This window comes from Phycodurus eques, chromosome 3, assembly GCF_024500275.1.
Source record: "Phycodurus eques isolate BA_2022a chromosome 3, UOR_Pequ_1.1, whole genome shotgun sequence".
NCBI classification, from domain to species: Eukaryota; Metazoa; Chordata; class Actinopteri; order Syngnathiformes; family Syngnathidae; genus Phycodurus; species Phycodurus eques.
Window position 1 is genome coordinate 15233430 of NC_084527.1, and position 25294 is coordinate 15258723.

The 25294-nt window shown below is 43.2% G+C and overlaps 1 protein-coding gene across 2 annotated transcripts; it reads left to right on the top strand.

Annotated features, from left to right (window-relative positions):
- Nucleotides 1-312: 312 nt before the first annotated feature.
- On the top strand, nucleotides 313-23564 carry skic3 (SKI3 subunit of superkiller complex). 2 transcript variants are annotated; one of them, XR_009768285.1, is made up of 42 exons: nucleotides 313-383; nucleotides 611-728; nucleotides 1921-2064; nucleotides 2128-2219; nucleotides 2317-2392; nucleotides 2748-2894; nucleotides 4524-4622; nucleotides 4719-4827; nucleotides 4913-5053; nucleotides 5321-5419; nucleotides 5511-5635; nucleotides 7982-8068; nucleotides 8177-8280; nucleotides 8363-8489; nucleotides 11402-11581; nucleotides 11796-11920; nucleotides 11995-12245; nucleotides 12336-12438; nucleotides 13020-13202; nucleotides 13317-13455; nucleotides 13531-13609; nucleotides 13772-13833; nucleotides 13913-13969; nucleotides 14073-14141; nucleotides 14276-14350; nucleotides 14483-14624; nucleotides 14701-14794; nucleotides 15435-15512; nucleotides 15617-15741; nucleotides 15823-15946; nucleotides 16122-16346; nucleotides 16456-16528; nucleotides 16601-16654; nucleotides 16826-16937; nucleotides 17538-17666; nucleotides 18723-18847; nucleotides 18990-19154; nucleotides 19629-19781; nucleotides 20155-20285; nucleotides 22486-22615; nucleotides 22721-23291; nucleotides 23412-23563. XR_009768285.1 is itself a non-coding variant. In XM_061672227.1 (41 exons), the coding sequence occupies exons 2-41, from the start codon at nucleotides 639-641 to the stop codon at nucleotides 22796-22798; spliced, it is 4701 nt and encodes a 1566-aa protein (XP_061528211.1). In that variant the 5' UTR covers nucleotides 313-383; nucleotides 611-638; the 3' UTR covers nucleotides 22799-23564. The 2 variants fall into 2 exon arrangements, 1 of the variants encoding a protein (XP_061528211.1); XM_061672227.1 differs by having other exon boundaries at nucleotides 22721-23564.
- Nucleotides 23565-25294: the final 1730 nt, after the last annotated feature.

Below are 25294 nucleotides of genomic sequence, written 5' to 3' on the forward strand. Positions count from 1 at the left end.
CATTTGGTCTACTTTCCTGCACTTAAATTGAATCAGTATTGCATTTCCCCTGGGATCAATGAACTTTTCCAATTTTGATAATAAATAAACCAAACCAAATCTAGCAATACTATAATTTTCAGTCAATCTCTTGTATCTGACAACAATCTTTATTTTTAACAATTTCAACAAATGTAAGTATAGCATGTTATTTTTGATTATACACGAACAATTATGATTATTATTTGATATTAATTCACTTTTTCTTTTCCTAATTTCCTCCGAAGACAATACGGTGGACTTACCTGTGAGGCATTTTATTATGAAGAGTTTATAGAGTGCTTAGTGCTGACGTTATGCACTTCCGGGTCAGTTACAACCACTCGACGTTGTCGACGTAAACGGTGAGTGTCAAATTATTCATTTTACAAGATATACTTTGTCAACTGATGATAATTAACTAGCGATTTATAGTTCTCGGCGCTTGACGCTAACAGTCAATGTTTAAAAGCAACACAAACATGCTAATACGCCCCTGAATGCTACCTTTCGGTTTAATATTGACATTCAGCTGCTTGTTACCAGCACCACAAATATGTGCAACAGCTAATAAGCGCTAATTTGCTTGCAGTCTACAGTGACACTTAAGTGACAACACCATGTCGAGTAAAGAAGTGAAAGCCGCCCTGAAAAGTGCCAGAGAGGCTATAAAAAGCAAGGAGTTCAAAGAGGCGTTGAAACATTGCAAGGTGAGGACGAAATGGGTGTTTATTTGATTTCGGGTACTTTTGATTTTCGTTTTTGTCAAAACCACCACACTGCACTATGTGGTGGTAATGAAATTTCGAAGTTTTTAGCTAACTGTGCTATGCTGGTAGAGTTAGCTTAAATTTTACTTTTTGGTGTCCTTGAGTAAGACACTGATACCCCGAAATACTCCCCGGGCACTTCAGCTGCCCCCTGCTCCAGTGTGTTCCACTAATATGTGTATGTGTTCACTGTGATGGGTTAAATGTTGCACAAATTTCGTGTGCATGCATGCATGCATGTTCATGACAATAAAAGATGATTCTTCTTCTTTTAGCTAGCTAGTCCTGTACAACATTTTTATATGATTATTATTTTTTTTTTTTTTTACAGGAAAAGCCGTTTGGTAATGACATGCAATAAAAATATTATGTGACTTCAGGGTACAAATGAGGAAAAAAACTTACTCTTACAGTTATCAAAATGTCTGACTTCTCTCTGCCTAAGCATGTGCTTGAGTGACAAGACAAAATGACAGCGGGAATTAAAGAATCCGATTTTGAATAAACTTTATTGATCTGAAATTGGTCAATGTGGCGGTAATGACAGCAACTTTAAGGGACAGACATATTTTAGTAAAAAATAAAAGACAGAATATGAAATGTTTTGTATATATGATGAGAAGTCATTAATTATATTATATTTTAAGGAATTTATGGTAAAAGTTACACCATTTTAGCGTTTTATTTTTTTTTAGTAGAAAGATAGAGCTTTATATAGCCAAACCCTGTGCAAGAGACAGGGTGAAAACTAAAATACCACCATAAAACTGCTCAAAAAAAGTCAAAATATACTAATATTAACATGAAATTTTAGACAACACATATAATTAGGCACGCCCACTGCTGGTTATTGAAAAAATCTATTTAAATATATTTTTTCTTTCAATTTTACATCAAGGACACAAAAAGGCCCGTAATCAAATAAGCACCCAAATATGAGATGTTACCATGGTCTTGTTATGACTTTGCTACTGCATTAGTGTAGGTTCAGACCTACTGACAATTTTGGGTTATGTTGCTGCACAGGGGACGGCAATCGTCCCAATGATCTGAGGGCCCCCTTGTAAAAATGTTGTGATATCAACGGAGATGCTAACATGTCTGACTTTACTCTCGTATGTCCTGCTGACAGACTGTTCTGAAGCTTGAGAAAAACAACTACAATGCATGGGTGTTCATTGGCCTTGCTGCCAGTGAGCTGGAGCAACCGGATCAAGCACAGACGGCCTACAGGAAGGCTGTGGAGCTGGAGCCCGAGCAGCTACTGGCATGGCAGGTAATATACGAAATGTTGTCAAGTTAATACACAAGTGTACACTTGTTTTCTGTTCTTTCATAGGGCCTGGGCAATTTATATGAGAAGACAGATCAGTGGGATTTCAAAATTGAGCTACCCAATGTCTATCAGAAACTTGTCCAACTGTATGCAAGGTAAGATACAAGAGAGTTTGAACACAGCACTATTGTGGGCTACTTCTGATGTAGTTTATCTGTTGAAATTGTGCCACTCTGCGTCCGCCGTTCCCAGCTCGGACAAAAACAAGTGTTACGAGGTGATCGAAAAGCTGCAAGAGATGTATCAGTCTGACAAAGACTATTCCAAGGTTTGTAATTTAACATACACTTCTTGTAGTGACTGCACATACAGGTGCGTCTCAGTAAGTAAGAATATTGTGGAAAAGTTCGCTTATTTCATTAGTTGAATTTTCAAAAATGAAACTTGATGTTAACATAATTTTAATTGTTTCCTATGTAATAGCCACTTTTGTTGAGATGATGAGCCTGTGGTTTTCATTAGCGTTAATGAATAACCATCTAAGTTTAAAAGACAAAATCATTTAATATATGATTTTCACATTTTTAATTGAACTACAGAAATAGTGTTTCGCGATATTCTAATTTATTGCAATGCACCTCTTTTCTGTCCTTTTGACCATTCTTGTTGCATGCCTTTTATAGTTGGCACAGGTTTGGCTGCAGTTGATTCAACTGAAACAGGATGACGGCGCAGACAAGAAAGCCTTACTGCAGCTATGGCAACAGATGGCCCAGCTCCTGTCAGCCTGCCTCAGTGACAATGAGCAGGAGACTGAAACGCAAAAGCATGTAAGTGTTGTACCATATACTTAAATATCTAACAAATTATAGAGCTCTATAAGCGATCTCCACTTTGCTTGCGTAGGTTCTGACTGGGTACTCCTGACTTCCTGCCACATTCCAAAAACATGCTTGTAAGCTTAACTGAAGATTCTAAATTGTCCATAGTTGTGAATGTGAGTGTCACCTAGATTTAGACTCGTCAATGACTGTTTGACTGTTAGGCAGTAGTGCCTGGCAGCCCTGCCTCCACCCCCTCGGCTCACTGATCTCTCCAGATTTTAAAGCACCACACCACTCGGGGAGGCACTGATACACGGGGTAGGGCCAATGACTGCCAGTCGGGGACCTGGCACTCATAGTAACAGGGGGACAGGTGGGTCTCACTTACTTGCATGGCGGCGCTCCTGAGGCCGGGCCCCCTGGGCTGGATGACTGCTTGGTGTTGGGGCTGACCTCTCATGGGCCGAGGATGCTCCTTGGGTCCCCCCCCTTATCGTTCCCTTGTCGGGTGCCTCTATCCGTCCTCCTTTCCAATAAACACGGGACACTCCTGCCCTCTGGCTGGGCGGGGACTGGCTGGATCGCGGCCCCTGCGGGTTGGGGGGGGGCGTCTGGCTCTCCTGGGGGTGGAAGGGCAGGGGGGGGGCATGGGTGGGGTTGGGTGGTTTGCTGGGGGGGTGGCATTGGGTCCCTGCAGCCCCCGCTGGGTGGCCGGTTGTCGGGGCGCCTCGGTGTGGGACGTGTCCCGTCCCCCGGGCTGCTCTCGGGTGGACCCCTGGGCCTGATTCCGCCCCTCAATTGATTGGGTGGGGTCCTCAGCCGCCGCGGTGCGGCCACAACAAATACAGGACACTTCTGTCAGTCTTTGTGCATGTAAAACGGTATGAATTCACTTGCATGTATCCGCAGGCACACACCCCTAGGACTCTTTCACTGGGTGTGGGGTCACCCACTTACTGCAACAAATAACTCATGAATATGCAAATCGCTTGTGTTTCCCCTCACTTATACTCTCGTCCTGTAGACTTTTATAATTTACATAATTAATGCCACCACACTTCTTTGGGGAATGCAGCCGGGTTCATGACCCTTGTCCTGCATGCTTCTTCTCCTGTCCTTGTCCTGTCTTTCCCTCACAGGGTGTAGCACTACAGCAACACTCGTATTTAATGTTTCATTGTTAGAGATAATGCAATGATTTACTTCTCTCATCCTGTTTACAATTAGTGCTTTGTCTTTTGTCTTTGTTTCTCTCTCCCTTCTAGTAACTTTGTTCTGTTCGACCTATCAAGTCTGATTCTCAATAAACCTCAATTATAATACCACAGCAGAAGCTTAAAAACTCCACTGTGACACAGTAAAACTGTTTCGGCATAAAAGGTATACAGATTTTCCATTTAACTTGACCTAACAGCCGAACGACAAAAAAAAAAAAAAAAAAACACTCTTCGATGACCCCATCATGTATGTTTTTGGAATGTGGGAGGAAGCTAGCACAAGGAGAACATGCTGACTCCACATAGGAGGACCAGAGCCCAGACTTGACCCCAGAACCTCAGAACATTTAGGTCGAGGTTTAAAAATTATGTTCTCCTAATATTAGTAGTGTATTTAATTTGCTGTGCTGTGTATCAGTTAAGCACAGCCTTGGAAAAGGCAATGGTTCTTGTTGAGCCGACACCTGGAGAAGAGCACCAGAAGGTCTCGGCCGACTACATCAAATGTCTTTCCAAGGTAAAAGCATCGTATGTTGTTGCCCGACATCTTGGTTGTCTGTGAAGGTGCAACACCTTTTGAAAATGACTGAATCACCTGGTGTGTTTGCCACAGCTGCCTGAAGAAGAAGAGAAAATGAAACAAGCGTGCGAGTCGATGCTTTCCCTCTACCCTGCCCAAAGTTATCCTCTTGAAGTCCTTTGTTTTCACTACCTCAAAAAAGGTTCACATAGTGTAGATGCTGACTTGTTTAGTTATTTACAGATAGAGTATGCAAAAAGGGTACATGGTGTGCATTGTCTTTGCAGGTGTCCAGAATGAGGACGCTGTCAGTTGGTTTTCACGGCTTCATAATTTAGCGCCGGACAACGGTTTGTGCGACTTGGGATTTGGCACAAAAGCACTCCAAGAGGGGAGGTATAAAGATGCCATTAAGGACCTTGCACAAGGTTTGTATGGATCCAAAGACACACACTCTGGCCACCTTATTAGGTGGATAGGCACAGTTGATTGAGCCATTACATTATATTAAAAATGTTGTTTGTACAAAGGTATATATTTAATATTTTTATCTTAGTATATGTATGTTGCATTGGTATAGAAGTGCCCTGTACCATTACATTGTGCCATTGTACCCAATGACAAGTCTGGTGAGCATATGTCTCACATAGTATATACAGTTGTTGCAAAAGTTGACTTTGTTTCTATTTTGTAAGGATTGAAGAAAAGGAACTTTGGTCCAGCGTGGTACAGTTTGGCAGAGGCTCAGCTTAAAGTGCACAAATACTCAGACTGCTCTAAATCGTGTGCCCAAGGTATTACACACAATATATATGTATATTATTGAAGTAACTGCTTAAAACCAGCTTCAGGAAGCTGATAGCGTGTGTGCTTGTGTTTCAAAAGGTTTAACAGTGTGTGTGCCTGGTGACAAGGAACTGAGGATCAGACTGCTAAAGCTAAGGCTTGAAGCTTTGGTCAGGAGTGGAGAGGATAAGGCTGCAGAACAGGCTTTGGAGACATTTTCCCTGGTAAAACATCACATCCTTTGTGAAATTGACTCATTTAAAAGCCCAAGACTCAAGAAAAAAAAATGTTTAAAAATGAAAAAAAAATAATACAAATGTTGGGATAAATTTTATTTGCTGTTATTCATTATATACAGTGGGTGTTTTAAACAAAAAACATTTTTAATCTACTTTTTTTTTAATGGCTAAACATAGTGGGTCACATGAAAATTTTTGGTGTACCAAAGAAACAAACATAACGAGGGTTAATTAGCATGCTGTGATGTGTGTACTTACCCCAGTTCTAATGACGTTGGGACTTTGTGTAGAACTTAAATAAAACAGAATACAACGATTTGGAAATCATTTTGAACCCATATTTGTTTGACTGCGCTTCAAAGACAGGATATTTAATGTTTACACTGATGAACGTTAGTTTTTTTTGCAAATATTCTTTCATTTTGAATTTGATGCCTGCAAATTCGATAAAAGCTGGGACAGGGGCAACAAAATAATGGGACAGTTGAGCAATGCTCAAACACCAGTTTGGAACATTCTGGAGATGAGAAGGTTAATTGGAAACAGGTGAGTGTCATTATTGGGAAGTTGTTCACAACCAAGAATGAGACTAGGTTCTCCCCTTTTGTGAACAACTGCATGAACAAATGGTCCAACAGTTTAAGAGCGTTTCTCAATGTACAATTGCAAGGAAATTAGGGATTTCATCATCTACAGTCCATAATATCACCAAAAGATTCAGAGAATCTGGAGAAATCTCTCAAGGCCAAAAACCAACATTGAATGCCCTAAAAAATGGAATTATTCTGTAGTATTCTGCCATACCTTCTTGCAGATCCTCTCCAGTTCTGTCAGGTTGGATGGTGAATGTTGGTGGATAGCCATTTTCAGGTCTCTCCAGAGATACTCAATTGGGTTTAAGTCAGGGCTCTGGCTGGGCCTTTCAAGAATAGTCACGGAGTTGTTCTAAAGCCACTCCTTTGTTATTTTAGCTGTGTGCTTAGGATCATTGTCTTGTTGGAAGGTGATTCTTCGGCCCAGTCTGAGGTCCTGAGCACTCTGGAGAAGGTTTTCGTCCAGGATATCCCTGCACTTGGCCTCATTCATCTTTCCTTTGATTGCAACCAGTCGACCTGTCCCTGCAGCTGAAAAATGCCCCCACAGCATGATGCTGCCACCACCATGCTTCATTGTTGGGACTGTTTTGGACAGGCGATGAGCAGTGCCTGGTTTTCTCCACACATACCGCTTAGAATTAAGGCCCAAAAGTTCTATCTTGGTCTCATCAGACCAGAGAATCTTATTTCCCACCATCTTGGCGTCCTTGTACATTAATGAGGGAAAAAAGGAACTTAAATTATTTTAGCAAATGGCTACAATATAATAAAGAGTGAAAGATTTAAGAGGTTCTGAATACTTTCTGTACACACTGTATACATCAAGAGCACACAGAAAAACCGCCAGCTTATCTGGGCCGAGCTCATCTGAAATGAAATGATGGAAAGTCGAAAAGTGTGCTGTGGTCGGACGGAAATCATGGCTGTCGTGTCCTCCGGGCCAAAGAGGGAAAGGACCATCTGGATTGTTATCAGCGTAAAGTTCAAAATCCAGCATCTCTGATGATATGGGGGTGTGTCAGTGCCCATGGCATGGGTAACTTGCACAGCTGTGAAAAAGGCACCATTAACGCTCAACATCCCTGCTTATTTAAGCAAGACAAATGGCAAGCTACACTCTGCAACATATTACAGCAACTTTGTATTGGAGTGTGAGTACTAGACTGGCCTGGCCACACCTGTCTCCCATTGATATTGAATACATTGTATAGTAAATTGCAAAATGCGACAACGGAGACCACAGACTGCTGAACAATTGAAGTTATTCATCAACCAAAAGGGAAATAATTCACCAACAAGAATTAGTGTCCTCAGTTGCCAAACACTTATTGAATAAAGGAAAGAAATAAAGGAAAGGGGATGTAGCACAGTGTTAAACATGCCCATGTCCCAGCTTTTTTGGAAAGTGTTGTAGCATTAAATTCAGAATGAAGTTTATCAGTTTGAGCATTCAATATCTTGTGTTTGTAGTATATTCAATTGAATATAGGTTGAAAAGGATTTGCCAATCATATTTTGTTTTTATTTACGTTTAACGCAACGTCCCAAGATCATTGGAATTGGGATTTGTTTTAACCAACGTCAAAAATAGAATCACTGATTACATTTACATGTAAAAGAGTTTGATTCTGGTATTTACGTGAGTTGCTTATAAAATATTCCATTCATAACCTGATTAAATTCTGATTCAATTTCAACTTGTCATCTCAGTACATTTTGTCTTCCTTTCCTTTAGATCCCTAATGCTGACAAAGACCCTTTACTAGTAGCCCTTAAAGGTCGTGCATACCTCAACAAAGGAAAAGTAGTTGAGTCGTTAAAGGTCAGTTTGACTACGATGTATCACAATTCAGATCACAAAAAAGCTTCTTAAAAAATAGGCACAGTAAAATGGAAAAAAAAAAAAAGTTTACCTCCATGTGTTTCGCAGGTGTCTTCACAGCTGGCGGCCTCAAACCCAAACCTGGCCCAGGCGTCGGCGTTGAGGGGACTGGCCCACTTAGCTGAGGACCAGAAACAGCTAGCAGAGCAGAAGTAAAAGCAAAGTCTGATGTACCAGTGGTTGTCCACAATGTTAACCTTTAAAAAAAGTCAATAAGATTCCTCCCTTCTCCAGTTTCCTCAAGGCAGCAGCACAAAGCCCTGACTGTGGCGAATATTTTTTCTTGCTGGGCCAACTCTACTGGACTATGGGAGAAGAGACCCGTAAAGACAGAAGCAAAGCACATTCACATTTTCTCAAGGTTAGTAAGAAATAACTATTGGGCTTCAGAATCAGAATCCTTTTTATTTGCCAAGTATGTCAAAAACACAACGAATTTGTCTCCGGTAGCCGGACTCGCTCTAGTATGACAACAGACAGCCATATTGACAATAAATACTTTTGAATACTTTTACTCTACGGAGAGTCACTTAGCCTCTAGCAATCTAATGGCAAGAGGGAAGAAGCTGTTGGAATGTCTGCTGTCTTTAGTTTGCATTGATTGATGGCGCCTACCTGAGGGAAGGAGCTGGAAGAGGTGGTGACCAAGATGTGGAGGGTCCAGGAGGATTTTGCACACTCTTGTCTTCGTTCTGACAGCGTGCAAATCCTCAAGGGTGGGTAGTGGGGTACCGACGATTTTTCTGGCAGTCCTAATTGTCCGTTGCAGTCAGCGTTTGTCCTTTTTTTTTTTGGCAGCACCAAGCCAGACTGTGATGGATGAACACAGGATTGATTCGATGACTGATGTGTAGAACTGCCTTAACAGCTCCTGTGGCAGGCCGTGCGTCCTCAGAAGCCACAGGAAGTGCATCCTCTGCGTTTTGTAGATGGAGTTGATGTTGGTCTCCCACTTCAGGTTCTGAGAGACTGTAATTCCCAGGAACTTGAAGGTTTCAACAGTTGACACAGGGCAGTTGGACAGCGTGAGGGCCAGCTGTGGTGAAGGATGTTTGCTTAAGTCCACGATCATCTCTACAGTCTTGAGCGTGTTCAGCTCCAAGTTGTGTCGGCCGCACGACAGCTCCAGCTGCTCTAACTTCCTGTCGATACGCAGACTCGTCTTTGCCCTTGATGAGGCCGATCACTCTGGTGTGGATGAGGTGGTGTCTCCCAGCCTCACCTGCTGTGCCCGTCAGGAAGATGTAAATCCACTGGCAGATAGCAGGTGAGACGCTGAGCTGGAGAAACTTGGAGGAGAGGAGATTGGGGATGATGGTGTTGAACGTAGAGCTGAAGTCCATGAACAGGATCATCGCGTAGGTCCCTGCACCGTCGAGGTATTCTAGGATGAAGTGCAGTCCCATGTTGACTGCGTCATCCGCAGACCTGTTTGCCCGGTAGGCAAACTTCAGGGGGTCCAACAGGGGTCCTGTGATGCTCTAGAGGTGGTCCAGCACGATGCGTTCAAAGCATTTCATGACCACAGATGTCTGGGCGACGGGCCTGTAGCCATTCAGACCCGAGATTGCAGGTTTCTTGGGGACTAGGATGATGGTGGAGCATTTGAAACAGGACGGTACTTCACACAGTTCCAGAGATCTATTGAAGATCTGTGTGAAGATTGGAGCGAGCTGGTCTGCGCAGACTTTTGAGGCTTGATGGGGACACAACGTCTGGGCCCATCGCTTTGTTGATCTTTTGTTGTTTGAAGATGCGTTTCATTTCCTGTTCATGAATGGTCAACGCAGAAGTCAGAGATGCAATGGTGGTACGGCTGGGTGGCTGTGGGGTGTGAAAGTGTCCTTTTCAAATCTGCAGTAGGTGTTCAATTTGCCAGCTAGTCCTCTTTTGTTCTCTGCTTGGGGGGATGGTCGCTTGTAGTTGGTTAGCGATTTTAATCCTCGCCAGACTGACTTAAAGTTGTTGGCAGTAAACTGTTTTTCCATCTTTTCTGCATAATTTCTCTTTGCGATGTTAATTTCTTTAGTCAGCTAATTTCTAGCTCTGTCCCCACTTTAATAGGCGTCCTCTTTATCTTGGCAAAGTTGCTTAACTTTGGCAGTGAACCACGGCTTGTTGTTATTGAACATGCAAAATGTCTTTCCAGGTACACATACATCTTCACAGAAACTGGTTTAGGATGTGACGCTGACCGTATTTTCATCCAGGCTGCCAGTTGAAGTTTCAAAGACACTCTAGTCTGTGCAGTCTTGAAGTTCTGTCTTTGCTTCATTGGTCCACTTCTTCACTGTTTTCACCACAGGCTTCGCACCTTTAAGTTTGTGCCTGTATGTTGGTGTTAAGTGAATTAAGCAGTGATCAGACGAGCCCAGAGCTGCACGGGAATAGCACGGTATGTGTCATTTAACGTGGTATAGCATTGGTCAAGAAGGTTTTCCCTGGTAGGACAGTCAATGTGCTGTTTGTATTTAGGGAGTTCGTGGTTGAGTTTAGCTTTGTTAAAGTCCCCGAGAATAATGAGGGGTGAATCTGGGTGCTGTTTTTGAAGTTTGTTTACTTGTTCAGTGAGCATTAGCAGTGCAGCGTTTGTGTCAGCCTGTGAGGAAATTTAGACACTTGCGAGGATGAAAGAAGTGAACTCGCGTGGCGAGTAGAAAACTGCGACTCCCAAGTCCGGGCTACAGTTTGTGTTGAGCTCCGAGACGTCGGTACATAATTTTTCGTTGACATAGAAGCATATTCCACCTCCTTTTGTTTCCCCCGATAGCTCCTTGACGCGGTCTGCTCGGTGTAGTTGGAAGCCCGGAAGAATTACGCCGCCGTTGGGGATGCGTTCACATAGCCATGTCTCCGTGAAGTAAAGGGCAGCGGAACGTCCGAAGTCTTTACTGGTCTTTGTGATAAGATGAAGCTCGTCCATTTTATTGGGTAGAGAGCGTAGAATTGTGAGGTGAATCGATGGGAGCGGCATTCGGAATCCTCTCTTCCAGAGCTTGACCTGCACTCCGGCCCGCTCCCCCGTGGCATCGCGTAGATCACAGCCACTCCACCAGTGAGTAACTCAGAGAAAGGATTTGTAAAAGTTGGTGAAAGAAAGCATGGAGTAGACTCCCTAATGTTTAGCAAGTCTTCCCTTGTGTCAGTAAGTCGCGTAAAATCTCAAAGGCAAATGAAAAACACAAAAATATAGACAGACCTAGAGAGCTCGTTACCGAGGCGACCACACGGTTAGCCTGTTGGTTTCTCAGCCTCAATTTGTGTGTACTTCAGGCTGCAAAGTTGGACCCACACCTCGGTAGCGTGTTCCGCTACCTTGGACATTATTATCGGGAGGTGGCCAATGACTCAGGTCGGGCACATGGCTGCTACAAGAAGGCCTTTGACTTGGATAGTGATGATGCTGAGTCCGGCACGGCTGCAGTTGATCTCAGCATGACACATGAAGACATGGTAACGTTTGTATTTTTTCCCCACACCTTTCTGAACGTGGAAAATGTTTGAGTGTTTAATTGTCTTGTTGATGTTTTTTTTTTTCCATGTTCATTTTTCAACAATAACATCATTATAAAAACAGTAAAAAAAAAAAAAAAATTATTATTATTTTTTTTTTTAACAAATTGTTCTCTAATTTCTCCTTCATTTTCCATATTGTCTGCTACTACAGGATACTGCATTGGCAATACTTCAGTCAGTGATTGAGAAGGCCACTCCAGGTTCTGCTAAATGGGCCTGGATGAGACGAGGCCTTTACTACCTAAAGGTTGGGCAGCATCAACAGGCCATTGCAGAGTAAGGACGAAAGATTGTTCATTTTTATCATGAAGATTTAAGCATGTTATTGATTGTGTATTATGCATTTGTAGTCTCCAGGCAGCTCTGAGAGCAGATCCGGAGGACTGGGTGTGTTGGGAGTGTTTAGGTGAGGCCTACTTAAACCGCCAGAGTTTCACAGCAGCTTTGAAGGCCTTCGGGAAAGCCCACATCCTTCAGCCTACCTCCATCTACAGCGTCTACCAGGCCGCTGCGATCAAACAGACCCTCGGCAAGTTCAAAGAGGCCGTCGCTGAGTATTTGCAAATCACAGCACAGCATGACTATGTCCCTGCTCTGAAAGGTATTATAACATTGTGTGTGTGAGACACTGCACAATTTTCTAACCTTTCACCGGCAAAATTTAATTACACTTCAATCATGTGTCATTGAGGTCTTGGTGAGTGTCAGCTTTCTCTGGCAAAACATTTAATGGAGGATTGCAGAGACGGTGGAGCCATAGACCTGATTGAGCAAGCTTTACAGAACCTCTTCAAGTAAGTAAGAATTTGTAATGTGACACTTGTCATTGTCTCCCATCTCATCTACTGACAGATTTCTGCCAAGTGATACAGTTCAGTTGGACGTGGTAGGTTTGTAACAGTATATGTGACTTCTCGGTTTCATCATTGGACAATAGTGTCAAGCTTCATCCTGTACCGTCTGTTAAGATTAGTACCAATAAACAGTTTTACCCAATACATTTTTTGACAATGGAAATGCCACAAAAAGAGTGCCGACTTAACGGAAACGAAGCCTCTTCACCAAGCAGTACAGTTTAGATAATTTTGTTAGAATACAAATTTTTCCATGTAACCAAATATCACCCACTTATGACATTATGTTTGTGTAGCATGTTTCTGGATGATTTCAGATTGTAGCACTGCTCTGTGTCATTTTGATCTTCTTTATACTTTAATGGCCAGTGACTCACTTGACATGCTGCAATGCCACATTATTGCCATCCCACTTACATACTCCACAACCCTGATCAGAATTTACAGATCCAACCAAACTGGATTGTACTGCTAAGGCGGAATGGAGCTTTTGTGATCTTTGTCATTTTTGTGCTCCTCAGGGCTGCGCAGCTGCGATCTGACTTGTCCTGTTTATGGAAGCTGCTGGGAGATGCATGCTCTGCTGTCACTACAGTATCTTTAAAGAGAGCTCAGGTTCACATGCCAGCAGCCCTAGCTGGTTTGGACCCACAAAATCAAGTCCACATACTGAACCAGGCTGAGACTCTCAGAGTTGGAGAGAGGTATGACAGCTGCCAGTTACATCCTACATATTTAATAACTTACTGATGTTACTGCCATTATGTGATGCTTTCATTATAATCTGAACGTTGAATGTTCTATGTTTGTCTCCATAGGTGTTACACTCGTGCACTGAAGCCCATGCCAGAGGTCGCCAGCCTTTGGTATGATCTGGGACTCAACTTTTATCATCAGGCTCGGCTGACCCGTGATGTAGAGGAGGAGCAACCATTACTACTAGAGAAAGCACAACAAGTACTATAGTTCCCAGCATGTCTTCATTTTTTGGGACCATACGTGTTCTTTAAATTGAATTTTTGCTTTTTTCAGTGTTTAAGAAAGGCAGTCATGATGGACAGTGGCAACCATAGCTACTGGAATACTCTGGGAGTGATCAATACAAGCAAAGGTATTGTTTGAAAAGTCCTTTTTAATATTCAGAGATTTGTAATGTTATATTTTATTATCAGCTGCAGTTAACTTTCCAGGTTGTCAGGATAAACAGCCATGTTTCAAATGAGTGCCTTTGAAAGGAATGTATAATAACCTTTACCCTTTTCTATAACACCAGGTCTAGAGAACTTGGCCCTGGCTCAGCATTGCTTCATCAAGTCCATTCAAGTTGAATCAAATGTATGTATGTATGTATGATGAGCTTGATGGTGATACATTGGCTTCAACTATTTTCTCAGGATCTAAAATTTCTTTACAGAACGTTGTGGCCTGGACCAACCTGGGCACCTTGTATCTGAAAAAGGACAATATGGAGGTATGTGTTTCATATTACACTTTACATCTTGATTCTTTTTGTTTTTCATCGGTGAGTGATACACGTGCTTCCATTGTTAAGACCTTGTCTTCTCTTTTTTTAGCTTGCTCATGAGGCCTTTAAGGTTGCACAGTCATTGGAGCCGCTGTATGTCAACTGCTGGATTGGACAGGTAGATTTCTGTTGTTGTTGCTTTAGAATGAATTGGCCCAAATGTTCATGTGAACATTGAGATGTTTTATGATGCCTGTTGATTCTAAGTACAACTGTTAATTTGTGGTGTGACATCTTTTGCCATCTTGCCAGGCACTGATAGCAGAGAGAGTAGGAAGCTATGACACCATGGATCTTTTCAGACATACCACCGAACTAAGCACACATGTGCGTGACCACATCTCTTTTGAAAAATTCACTTTGAAGCCTTCTACTCATACATCAAATGTCCATATAACCTTTTTATGTTGTATTGTTCTCTCCCTTCCTCTTTCCACTTGATCATTCACCTCCATCCAGACAGAGGGAGTGAAAGGTTACGCCCACTGGGTGTGTTCCACCTTGTTGGATAAGAGCAAGAGAGAGACTGAACAGTACCGCTACAACATAGTCCAGATGAATGCCATCTCTGCTGCCCAGGTGGCACTCAGCAAGTACACCGGTACGCTATCAAAGTCCACTCTAATTGTATGTGACTCATGAAGACGATCTTGTGAAGTAGGAAGTTTTCTTTCCAGAAAGAATCCAGTCGGATGCGGATGCGTTCATTATGCTGGGCTTCCTGACGGAACATCTGCAGCTGAATAGACAGGCTGTACAGGCTTATCAAAGGTATGACTGAGAAGACTAAAAATACTAAAATAAAAATAGTTTAGAATGGTATGGTACAGTATGGCTCAGGCCTTCACGAAAAACAAACAGTTCTGAATGTCTATCTGACTAGAAAAATCATGAACCATTGGGTGAGCCACTACAGTCCTGTAGGTGGTGGTAATGCACATTACAAAGTGGGTGTTAACCGCCACACACCTTTTCTCTCCGCTGCTTCATCTGCTGGATCTGTTCACTGCTCCACTTGCTCCCAAAGAGGACTAACTGTGAAAGGTTATCACAAATTCCGCAATCTGCACCTTTATCTTGACCACTCTTCTGTAAATTTTTAAAAAATTCTATAGTTTTTATCATGATCATGCTAACATAAAAAAACTATCCAACCAACAAGCACCAATCGACACACTAAGAATCTCTTAATACTGTATAATATATTTGTAGTTACTGCCTGAAAGATCTCAATATAGTGTACATAACAACAACATGGCAGCAAATGAATGGCATTAACTAACTAACCGGTGAAAATATTAATGTACCTCTCGCATTTGTGCTCGGCAAATGTAAGACCTTGCTTTACCTGAGTCACACTCATCATATAGTTCATTTAGAATTGTGCGTGTTTTTAAATCTCTCCCCTCAGAGCTGTTGAGCTGCTTGAGTCCACCTCCCTCACAGAACACTTGTCTTTTGCTCGGAGCAACTATGCTCGTACCTTATGGTAAGAAATTCTCCTAAATCCCAGCAAACAAAGTGTTTTACTGACAGTACCTCTATTCACCGTAGTTCTGCCTCACAAAATCAGTTTTACTGTGTCCCCTGCAGTTCTTGTGGACGTTGGGAGGAGGCGATCCATGTTTATAACTCCACTACCCTGGAGGAGCTCAGTGATCTGACAGGGCTGGCTCTGGCATACTGCAAGGCAGGACTTATACCAGAGAGCATCAGCGGTGAGTAGCAGCCCTTAAGCCCTTTGATGCTGTATGTGGTATGCCCGAGTAACTGTGAAATGTTTTATATGTGCTTTGTAGCATATGAGCGTGCCCTGGCTGTGGCCTCGAGCGAAAAGGAGACAGCGTACGTCTTGACAGCTCTTTCCCTGCTACAGCACCAGCAGGGAAATGTAGATTCTGCCAAGACCCTGCTGTTCAAATGGTGAGTATTGTATTTATTTACTACAAATATTGTGCCTTTGTTCATCTATCTATGCTATAGATATATCGTAACAGGCAGCACAAGTAAATGTTCTTCCACTAGATGGCACAAGGTACAATTATCCTAAATGAAACATTGGCTCTCCTGTACAGTACTGACAGTCTGTCCTCCACAGCTCCATGTTAAAGGAACCAGTACCAGAGTCTCTTCTGTGTTTATGTGCCCTTGGATTGGTCCACAATGATACAACGCTAGCTGCCGCTGCCCGCACAGAGCTGCTCAAACAAGACTCGGCCTGTGTGACTTTTATTGAGCAGCGGTGTCTTCTCACCTGCACTTTACTGGTGCTTCAAGGGAACTACAGTGCAGTGCAAAGAGAGGCCTCCAGAGCTGTACACAGGTGAGCTGGAGAAATAATGCATTATATCTAGACACAATAACACAAGTAGGACATTGACACTGCATTGTTCCAGTCAACTAACTTCTCCTCGGGCCTTTCCTGCTTTCAGCTATCCGGGGAACTCATCTTTTTGGTCACTCCTGTCCAGACTTGTACCCCAGTACTACCCCAGGAAGGCAAATGTAAGCCACATGCAAACACCACAACAAATTACCAAATTATGGTGACGGGTAATGTCATTTTTTGTCTTCCAGGGGGGAGCCATGGCCGGACACGTCGCCTGCCTCTCTAGTATGACCCAGGGAAAGGTAAACTAGCGCGTCATCATAAATTCCTTTCATTATTTATAGCTCACTGTCTATCTATCCTTTGTTAAAGCTGTAGGAGCTAATAAGTCCATACAGTAAAGGGAGGAACATTTTCAGTTATTAAGGACTTTGCAAAAAAACAGCAAACAAACAAACGTTTTTAACCTGTAGAGGGCGTTGCTGTACAGTGGAGTGAATCAGCTGGCCTGTGGGAGACACTCTGGAGAGGATGCTCAAAGAAATGCTCTGAAGACCATGCAGAGAGCTGTGCTGCTCTGTCCTGGTAGATTTACACACATATTTCTAACACACTTTCTGAAAACCCAACGCATACGCTTTATAACAATGTGTAAGAATTTAATACAATAAACCTTTGCTATACCACAGTTCACGCTACACGGTCCTGCTATTTTGCGTTTTTTCATGATTGCGCAATACCTTTTTTTTCTTTTTTCTTCAAACCAGTTAAGGTAATTGATAATGCAGGTAGTCTCTCCGGGATGCAAACACCGTATTTTTTGGACCCTATATGTTATTAATTTTGATATTTTGCCTTTTTTTTTAATCATTGCGCTCTCTCTCTCTCGCGCTCTCTCTGTTATATATACGCACGCACACATATATATATATATATATATATATATATATATATATATATATATATATTCTGTTTAAATGTGTTTGAAGTCCCTAAAACAATTTCAAGTTTAAAAAAAATAAAATAAAATGGGTCTGGAACAGAACCCCCACGATGGATGGGGGTTTACTGTATCTGTAGCTGAGAAGCATTTCGACATTTATGGCTGGCCTATACATCACAGTTAATGTACTGAGTTTTTTTCGTAAGGTGCCAGTGTTACAGCAGTGTCTCCTCTACTTCCAGACGATCCAGCAGCATGGGCAGGATTAATGGCTGCCTGTCACACAGAAAACACTTCCTGTTATCTTTCTAGCTCAGCCCCTCGTCGGCAAGGACTAGAGCAAACCCTCATGTCAGTGGTTTCTGAGAAAGGTATGCGTCTTATTTTTTCGCTATATCATACAGTGGGGGAAGTATTTATTTGATCCCCTGCTGAATTTGAAGTTTGCTCATGCTCATTGTTGTTTATTGACAACACCGGGTAACAAAAAAAAAGTCTTTTTTTTGTTTTTGTTTTTTGTTTTAAACTGCTTTAGGACAATTTTGCATCACTGAATCTGAAAATAATACCTGTTTCTCTTGTTCAGGTCAGGGTTTTATGCCAAGTTGTAAACAGTTTATTAATCAAATATAAAATTTGATTCCTGTAAATCAAATAGTAGAAATTGATAAAAGTAAGTACCTGTAAATCAAATGTTACTTCATTATTGTTCAAAATTCAGGGCATTTACATTGAGGGCATGAACCTCGGTTTATTTGAACCTCTCAAGCGAAAAATACCTGTACATGTAAACAAAAATGTGGACAGAGTTAAAAAAGTTGACCTGATTGAGCAAAACCAATTCAACACATCAAAATTGACCTAAATTACCTAAAATAGAAATCTTAGACAATAAATTTGTTGTTGATCAGTGTTATGAATTCAGAACAAACTCATATAGAAGTTTTGCATTTTATTGTGCGAAATAAATATTTGATTACTCAGCAGACCATTAATTCTGTACTTTGTGGAGAACCCGTTGGGTTGGGAAGCACAGCAATGAGACGCTTGTATTTACTCGGCAGATTTGCATGCAATTTAGAGGGATTATTGGCACACTCCTCTTTTTGGAAACTCTGTAAATACTTTTGAGTTTCTCGGCTGCCGCTTGGAAACTGGTAGCTTTAGCTCCCTCCACTGGTTTTCCATTGGTATGGGGCTTGGACACTGCACTCCATGACCTTGATGTATTTCTTCTTGGGCCACTCCTTTGTTACCCTGGCAATATGTTTTGGGTCATTGTTGTGCTGGAAAGATGTGACGAACAAGATTGTTGACCTGCACACTCACCAACTAGGTCCGTCCTTAGAGTGCAGGTCTACCTAATGCTATGGTAAGTGAGTCTATATGATGGAAGCCATAGCTAACTAGAGACTTATGTATTCCAGTGCGTAGTGTTGAGGAGATAGAGCGCCCCCTAGCCCAGTCTCTGGAAGGTTGGGTACTACAACAGGCAGTGAGTGGTCTTATGCTGAGTGGACAACTTCAACAGGCAGAAGCACTCTGCTCACAGGTGACATTTACACACGTTTTTGATTATATTTCAGTCTTGTTTTATAATTTACTGCATTGTACACATGACCTATTGTAGACAATGTAAATGGGATGATCCAAAAGTGTACTTATTGAGTTTCTTTTGCTGTACTTCGTTCTAGGTGCTGAATGTGTCCCCAGAGCATCCCACAGTGGTGATGTCGCTTAGACAAGTACAGTGCCAGCGCCTCCTTGAGGCCGGCGATGGTACTTTCCTTTCAGAATCTGCCCTGGAGCAGCTTAACAGTGCTGTGATGTTGAACCCCACAAATATCGCAGCGTGGCATGTAAGGATGAGCTATCACAGTCATTTCAAGCACCAGTGGTCCATCGGGCTATTGTGTTTTGACTCATTAGAGAGAAATAAGACAACCAAATAAAACTTTATTTTTGCTTGGTTTGCTTTATATTGCGATGGTCTTGGAAGACTGTAGTAATCCTTATTTACTGCAAAGATGACCGATTATATTCTGTAGTAGGATCACCATATTGGGTCGATATGTTGTCACTGAACAAATAATAGTCAGCAGCTTCTTGTGATGCTAGCAAATCACAGTTTAAATGTGCTGCTGGAAATAGAGTATACATTATACTTGATATATTAGATTTGAGTCTACAGTTAAATGTTAGAATAGATTGTGGCACTACTTTCTAGTGGTTTAAATAATTGGGTCAAACTTCGGTTATAACTCACCTCATCAATAATGTTAACTCATATCATTGTGAATCTAAACACTACATCTCCTCTAACAATCTCCCAGTGGTTAGCCGCGGTGTACATCAGCCAGGGTCTGCTCATGCAGGCAGTCATGGCACTCAGGCACAGTTTGCAGCTCGCCTCCCAGCTCGGCATGCACAGCGGTCAAGTAGCCACCCTACTGCGACTCGGCCTACTTGCGCTGAGGCCCTGTATGGTGAGTGTGTGTTTGTTTTCATTACCTGCACATAGGCAACATCAAGCAGAAGCGATGAAAGGCATCCAGCTGTAGGATCAGCCAAGGTCAAAAGGAAAGTCAAACAAGATGAGGCGCTACCTTTGTGATTCAAATTGAGAGGACAGTAAATCCCCATACAGCAGATGTTTTTTTTTTTTAGATGAGCAGATTTTAAAAAAGACACACAAAACAAAAAAAGCCAAAAGAGACGAGAAAGCATTTACATTACAATTATAAAAAGGGAATGTTTTACCATGTGATCAGCAGCATGACTTACCATGTTGATCCTCAACTGTGTGTGTGTGTGTGTGTGTGTGTGTGTGTGCGTGCGTGTGCGTGCTGACCTGTTCAGGCGGGTGTCCCTGGAAACGACTGGAAAGATCTGGTCCTACAAGCTACCACAGAGGCCTTGAAGCTGGGCTCCTGCCCTGTGGCTCGCCTAATCCAGGCGCTGCTCCAGTTTGTTGCCAAGATGGCTGCCAGGTAGTGGCCCAGCACTATTTCACCATATCAAAGACCCTGTCACATTAGGTACACGAGTATTTTATAGAACACACTTATGGCCTTAAAGAAATTTCTAACAATAGACTAAATACAGTGGACTATGTAATGTCTGATTCTGGGGAGGAAAAACAAATTCCCATAGGATAACATACAGTACCGTATTTTTACGACCATAAGGCACACCGTATTAAAAGGGGCAGTCTCAGTTACAGGGTCTATTTCTGTATTTAACACATACATAAGGCGCACCGTAGTATTGAGTGCAGGCATGGTAAAACATCTTCCCTCACTCGTGAACAAGACCCCAAGATACTTGAACTCCTCCACTTGGGGCAGGAGCTCATCCCCGACCTGGAGAGGGCATGCGACCCTTTTCCGACTGAGGACCATGGTCTCAGATTTGGAGGTGCTGATTCTCATCCCAGCCGCTGCACACTCAGCTGCGAACTGCTACAGTGAGAGTTGGAGGTCACGGCTTGATGAAGCCAACAGAACCACATCATCTGCAAAAAGCAGAAATGTAATACTGAGGCCACCAAACCGGACCCCCTCTGCGCCTAGAAATTCTGTCCATAAAAGTTATGAACAGAATCGGTGACAAAGGGCAGCCTTGGCGGAGTCCAACCCTCACCGGAAACGAGTTCGACTTACTGTCGGATATGTGGACCAAACTCTGACTCCGGGCGTACAGGCTGAAGAGTGTGATCCCGCTGTAGTGGAACACACCCTCTGGTCCCCCTTCTTAAAAAGGGGCACCACCACCCCAGTCTGCCAATCCAGAGGCACTGTCCCCGATGTCCACGCGATGTTGCAGAGGCTTGTTAACCAGGACAGCCCTACAACATCCAGAGCCTTGAGGAACTCCGGGCGGGGTTCGGATCGCCAAGGTCCCCGCCTTCGGCCACTGCCCAGCTCGCACTGCACCCGACCCCTATGGCCCTTCCCACAGGTGGTGAGCTCCTCCATTTTGGAGAAAATTTAAGACTTTTAAGTGTGCCTTATGGTCATGAAAATACGGTATATACCGATTTTTAAGATCTTAACCGAATTTTAAAATATGAGAGACCCTAGACATGACCAGGAAAAAAATCTTAATGTTCTTAAAGTGCATGGTGTGCTCAAGATGACCATCACAGCACACCACACACATCACGATCTGCCTATCGACAATCACGAATCTTCTCCCCCACACCAGATGCCTGTTATGCCTCCAAGACCGACCTGTTAGAGGCAGCATGGTGCCACATGACATAAGAAGAAATAGAATAAGCCAGTTTAGTGTTAGCTTATTTAATAACTACATTTTGGTCGCAAACTCTTCGCCTTGTCGTATTTTGTGGATAATGGTTTAGGAGACACCTTATCCAAACACTCAACACAACCAGTTACTCCTCTGTTTGTGTCCGGCAATAATCCCAGCTTCACGTCTCTTCCTAGTTGGCCATCATTCAATTTAAGATCACAATCACTGAGTCCGTAGCTCGGCCAAATTCTGTGTTAAGCACACACATCAAGATGTGTGATCATATCATATAAAATCACGTAACACACCGCACACCAAAGGATGATCGCTCAGGATAATCTTTCAGACACATCTGAGAATCAGACCTTTGGCTGACCTTGATCGAAAGAGAGGAAAACTGGTCAAATAAGGCTCTGTTATTGTTATTGTTGTATATTTTAGATGTCTCTACAATTGTGAACCTTATTGTACAGTTATGGCTCTGATCATAAGGTTTTAATGGGCCATCTTCTCCTGCCATGGGTAAAATTTGTGACACTGCCCTGCATTGTTCTTAGCCCTCTTTCTGTCCGTTCTCTTATTTAGCATCAGTGGGTGGATCGTGTGACTCAACAATGGCTTTCACTCATGTTGATCTTTATGCGATCAGAAGGTAAAAAGCTTTTTCCCTTACGGTTAAATGAGCCCCCTTAGGCCCTGGAGAGACTACACAGAGGGAGGCTCAGTGGAACTCTAATGGATTATTCAAGTCTCTCTTGACATCTTAAGAACTCATATGGTCAAGTATCTAACACCCTCTGCTTCCTTCCACAATTCCCAAGAGGCCCTTTTACGATTATCTATTTGAACTGCACCGCTCGCTCCTATTCGATAATAATCTTAAGTACAGTAGCTTTGCTTACCTCAGCTGTCTGCCTCCTTTTGTGCTCTCTACAGGGATACCAGGCGACTGTTGGAAAAGCTGGTCTATGTCCCCTCTCAAGAATTCCCTGTGACTGTGGCACACGTGGCCAGCTGGTACCTGCTAAGGCACTTGCATTCCAAAAATGACCAGGAACTAATTAATGTAAAGCACACTATCATCCTTACACATGCACATCTGGCAACTTCTCAGACAAACTAAGCCAATCTCTGCAGGTGACTTTTAATGTGCCTTTTCATTTTTACGCAGGCACTTTTGGAGCACGCCAGAATGAACGGGGATCAACGATTGCTGGACTTTCATTCACAGCTTGTTTCTTCATCGTGAATGTTGCCCCAGTGCATCTTTAAAAAATATGTGTATATAATTTCTCCACCCATGATGATCTCAGGCCCCATTTCACATGGTGTGATTTGAATCTTAAAGGGACACGAAACCCACATTTTCCCCCCCCCAATACATTGTATGTTGCCAGCACTAGTCAAAACACAGTACTCTGATTAATATTGCGATCATGGAATAATCCATCAACGTAAGGGGACTGCCATGTACGCCGAATTCGTCATCAGCCCTCGACGGGAAGTGGCGTCGAACTGCAAGCAGCCCCTTACCTGTTATTACAGCTCGTTATAGAAATTTAATGGCTGACAAATTTTGAGAGCGATGGATTTCATCACTCGATCCTGTGTACACCATGCCTGAGATGTAAATCATGCAATTGCTGTCAACTGTCAACTCGAACTGTAGCAAAGAATAAAAACGTAAAATACCTTCTAAGAAAGAGGTATGCAAAAAGAAATCCAGATCGGCTCACAACTTGGTAAGTACATGTAGAAGATGCCTTTATGATCATGGTTGATGGCGCCTACCAGTGTGGTCGCCTCGATAACGCGCTCTCTAGTATTGTCTTTGTTTTTGTGTTTTTCGTCCGTCTTTGGAGACCTTACACGACTCACTTACACAAGGGGAGACCTGCTAACCATCAAGGAGGCTACTCCTGACTTTCTGTCACCAACTTTCGAAAATCCGCTCATTTTTTTCCCCGAGTTACTCACCGGAGCAGCGTCCGCGGTTTTCGGCGCATGGAGGCGGAAGCGGCGCCACAGAGGGAAACGAGCCGGAATTCAGGTGAAACTCCGCATGAGAGGACACAGATTGGCGTTCCCGTCGATCCACCTCGCGAATGTACGCTCCCTACCCAACAAAATGGACGAGCTTCATCTTCTGTTAAAGACCAGTAAAGACTTCGGACGTTCCGCGGCCATGTGCTTCACGGACACCTGGCTTTGCGACGCTGTACCCGATGGCGCCGTCATGCTTCCCGGCTTCAACATTCATCGAGCGGACCGCGACATGGAATCATCGGGGAAAACAAAGGGCGGCGGGATATGCCGCCATATCAACGAAAAATGGTGTACGGACATCACGGTGCTCAGCACACACTGCGGCCCGCATTTGGAGTCGCTGTTTTTGAACTGTAAACCATTCTACTCGCCACGTGAGTTTGCATCGTTTATACTGGCTGGAGTCTGTATTACGCCTCAAGCTAACACGAACGCCGCATTGCTAACGCACGCCGAACAAGTCAACGAAATTGAAAAAAAAACACCCGGACTCACCCCTCATTATTCTCGGGGACTTTAACAAAACTAAACTCAACCACAAACTCCCTAAATACAAGCAGCACATCGACTGTCCTACCAAGGAAAATAATACTTTAGACCACTGCTACACTACGGTAAAAACCGCATACCGTGCTATACCTCGTGCAGCACTGGGCTCGTCTGATCACTGCTTAATTCACTTAATACCGACGTACAGGCAAGAACTTAAATGTGCGAAGCCTACAGTGAAAACAGTCAAAAAGTGGACCAATGAAGCCAAGATGGAACTTCAAAGCTGTTTAGACTGCACAGACTGGAGTGTCTTTGAAAATTCAGCCGGCAGCCTGGATGAATATACGGACACTGTAACATCCTATATCAGTTTCTGTGAAGAGGTTTGTGTACCAACAAAATCATTTCGGACATTCAACAACAACAAGCCGTGGTTCACTGCTAAACTTAAGCAGCTTCGCCAAGCTAAGGAAGATGCATATCAGAGCGGGGACAGGGCCCTGTATAATCGAGCTAGAAACCAGCTTACTAAAGAAATTAACATTGCAAAGAGGATCTATGCAGCAAAGTTGGAATAACAGTTTAGTGCGAACGACCCTACATCAGTCTGGCATGCATTCCAATCGCTGACTAATTACAAGCGACGATCCCCCTAAGCTGAGAACAATAGCACACTAGCCAACGACTTGAATACCTTCTACTGCAGATTTGAAAAGGACAGTTTCACACCACACACCCACCCAGCCGCACCCGTGACCACAACCACACCACTGACTTCTGCGTTAACCATCCATGAACAGGATGTGAGACGCATCTTCAAACAACAGAAGATTAACAAAGCAGCAGGCCCGGACCATGTGTCCGCATCCTGCCTCAAAGTCTGCGCGGACCAGCTCGCTCCAGTCTTCACTCAGATCTTCAACAGATCTTTGGAAATATGCGAAGTTCCATCCTGTTTCAAACGCTCCACCATCATTCCAGTCCCCAAGAAACCTGCAATCTCTGGTCTGAATGACTACAGGCCTGTCGCTTTGACATCTGTGGTCATGAAGTCCTTTGAACGTCTCGTGCTGGACCACCTCAAGAGTGTCACAGGTTCCCTGCTGGACCCCCTGCAGTTTGCCTACCAAGCGAACAGTTCTGCGGATGATGCAGTCTACATGGGACTGCACTTCATCCTAGAACACCTCGACAGTGCAGGGACCTA

Coding starts and splice junctions, on each gene's coding strand:
- skic3 (XM_061672227.1), top strand. CDS start 639: ATGTCGAGTAAAGAAGTGAAAGCCGCCCTGAAAAGTGCCAGAGAGGCT. Junction 5,420..5,510: donor CTCTAAATCGTGTGCCCAAG/GTATTACACACA, acceptor GTGTTTCAAAAG/GTTTAACAGTGTGTGTGCCT. Junction 14,625..14,700: donor GGCACTCAGCAAGTACACCG/GTACGCTATCAA, acceptor TTTTCTTTCCAG/AAAGAATCCAGTCGGATGCG.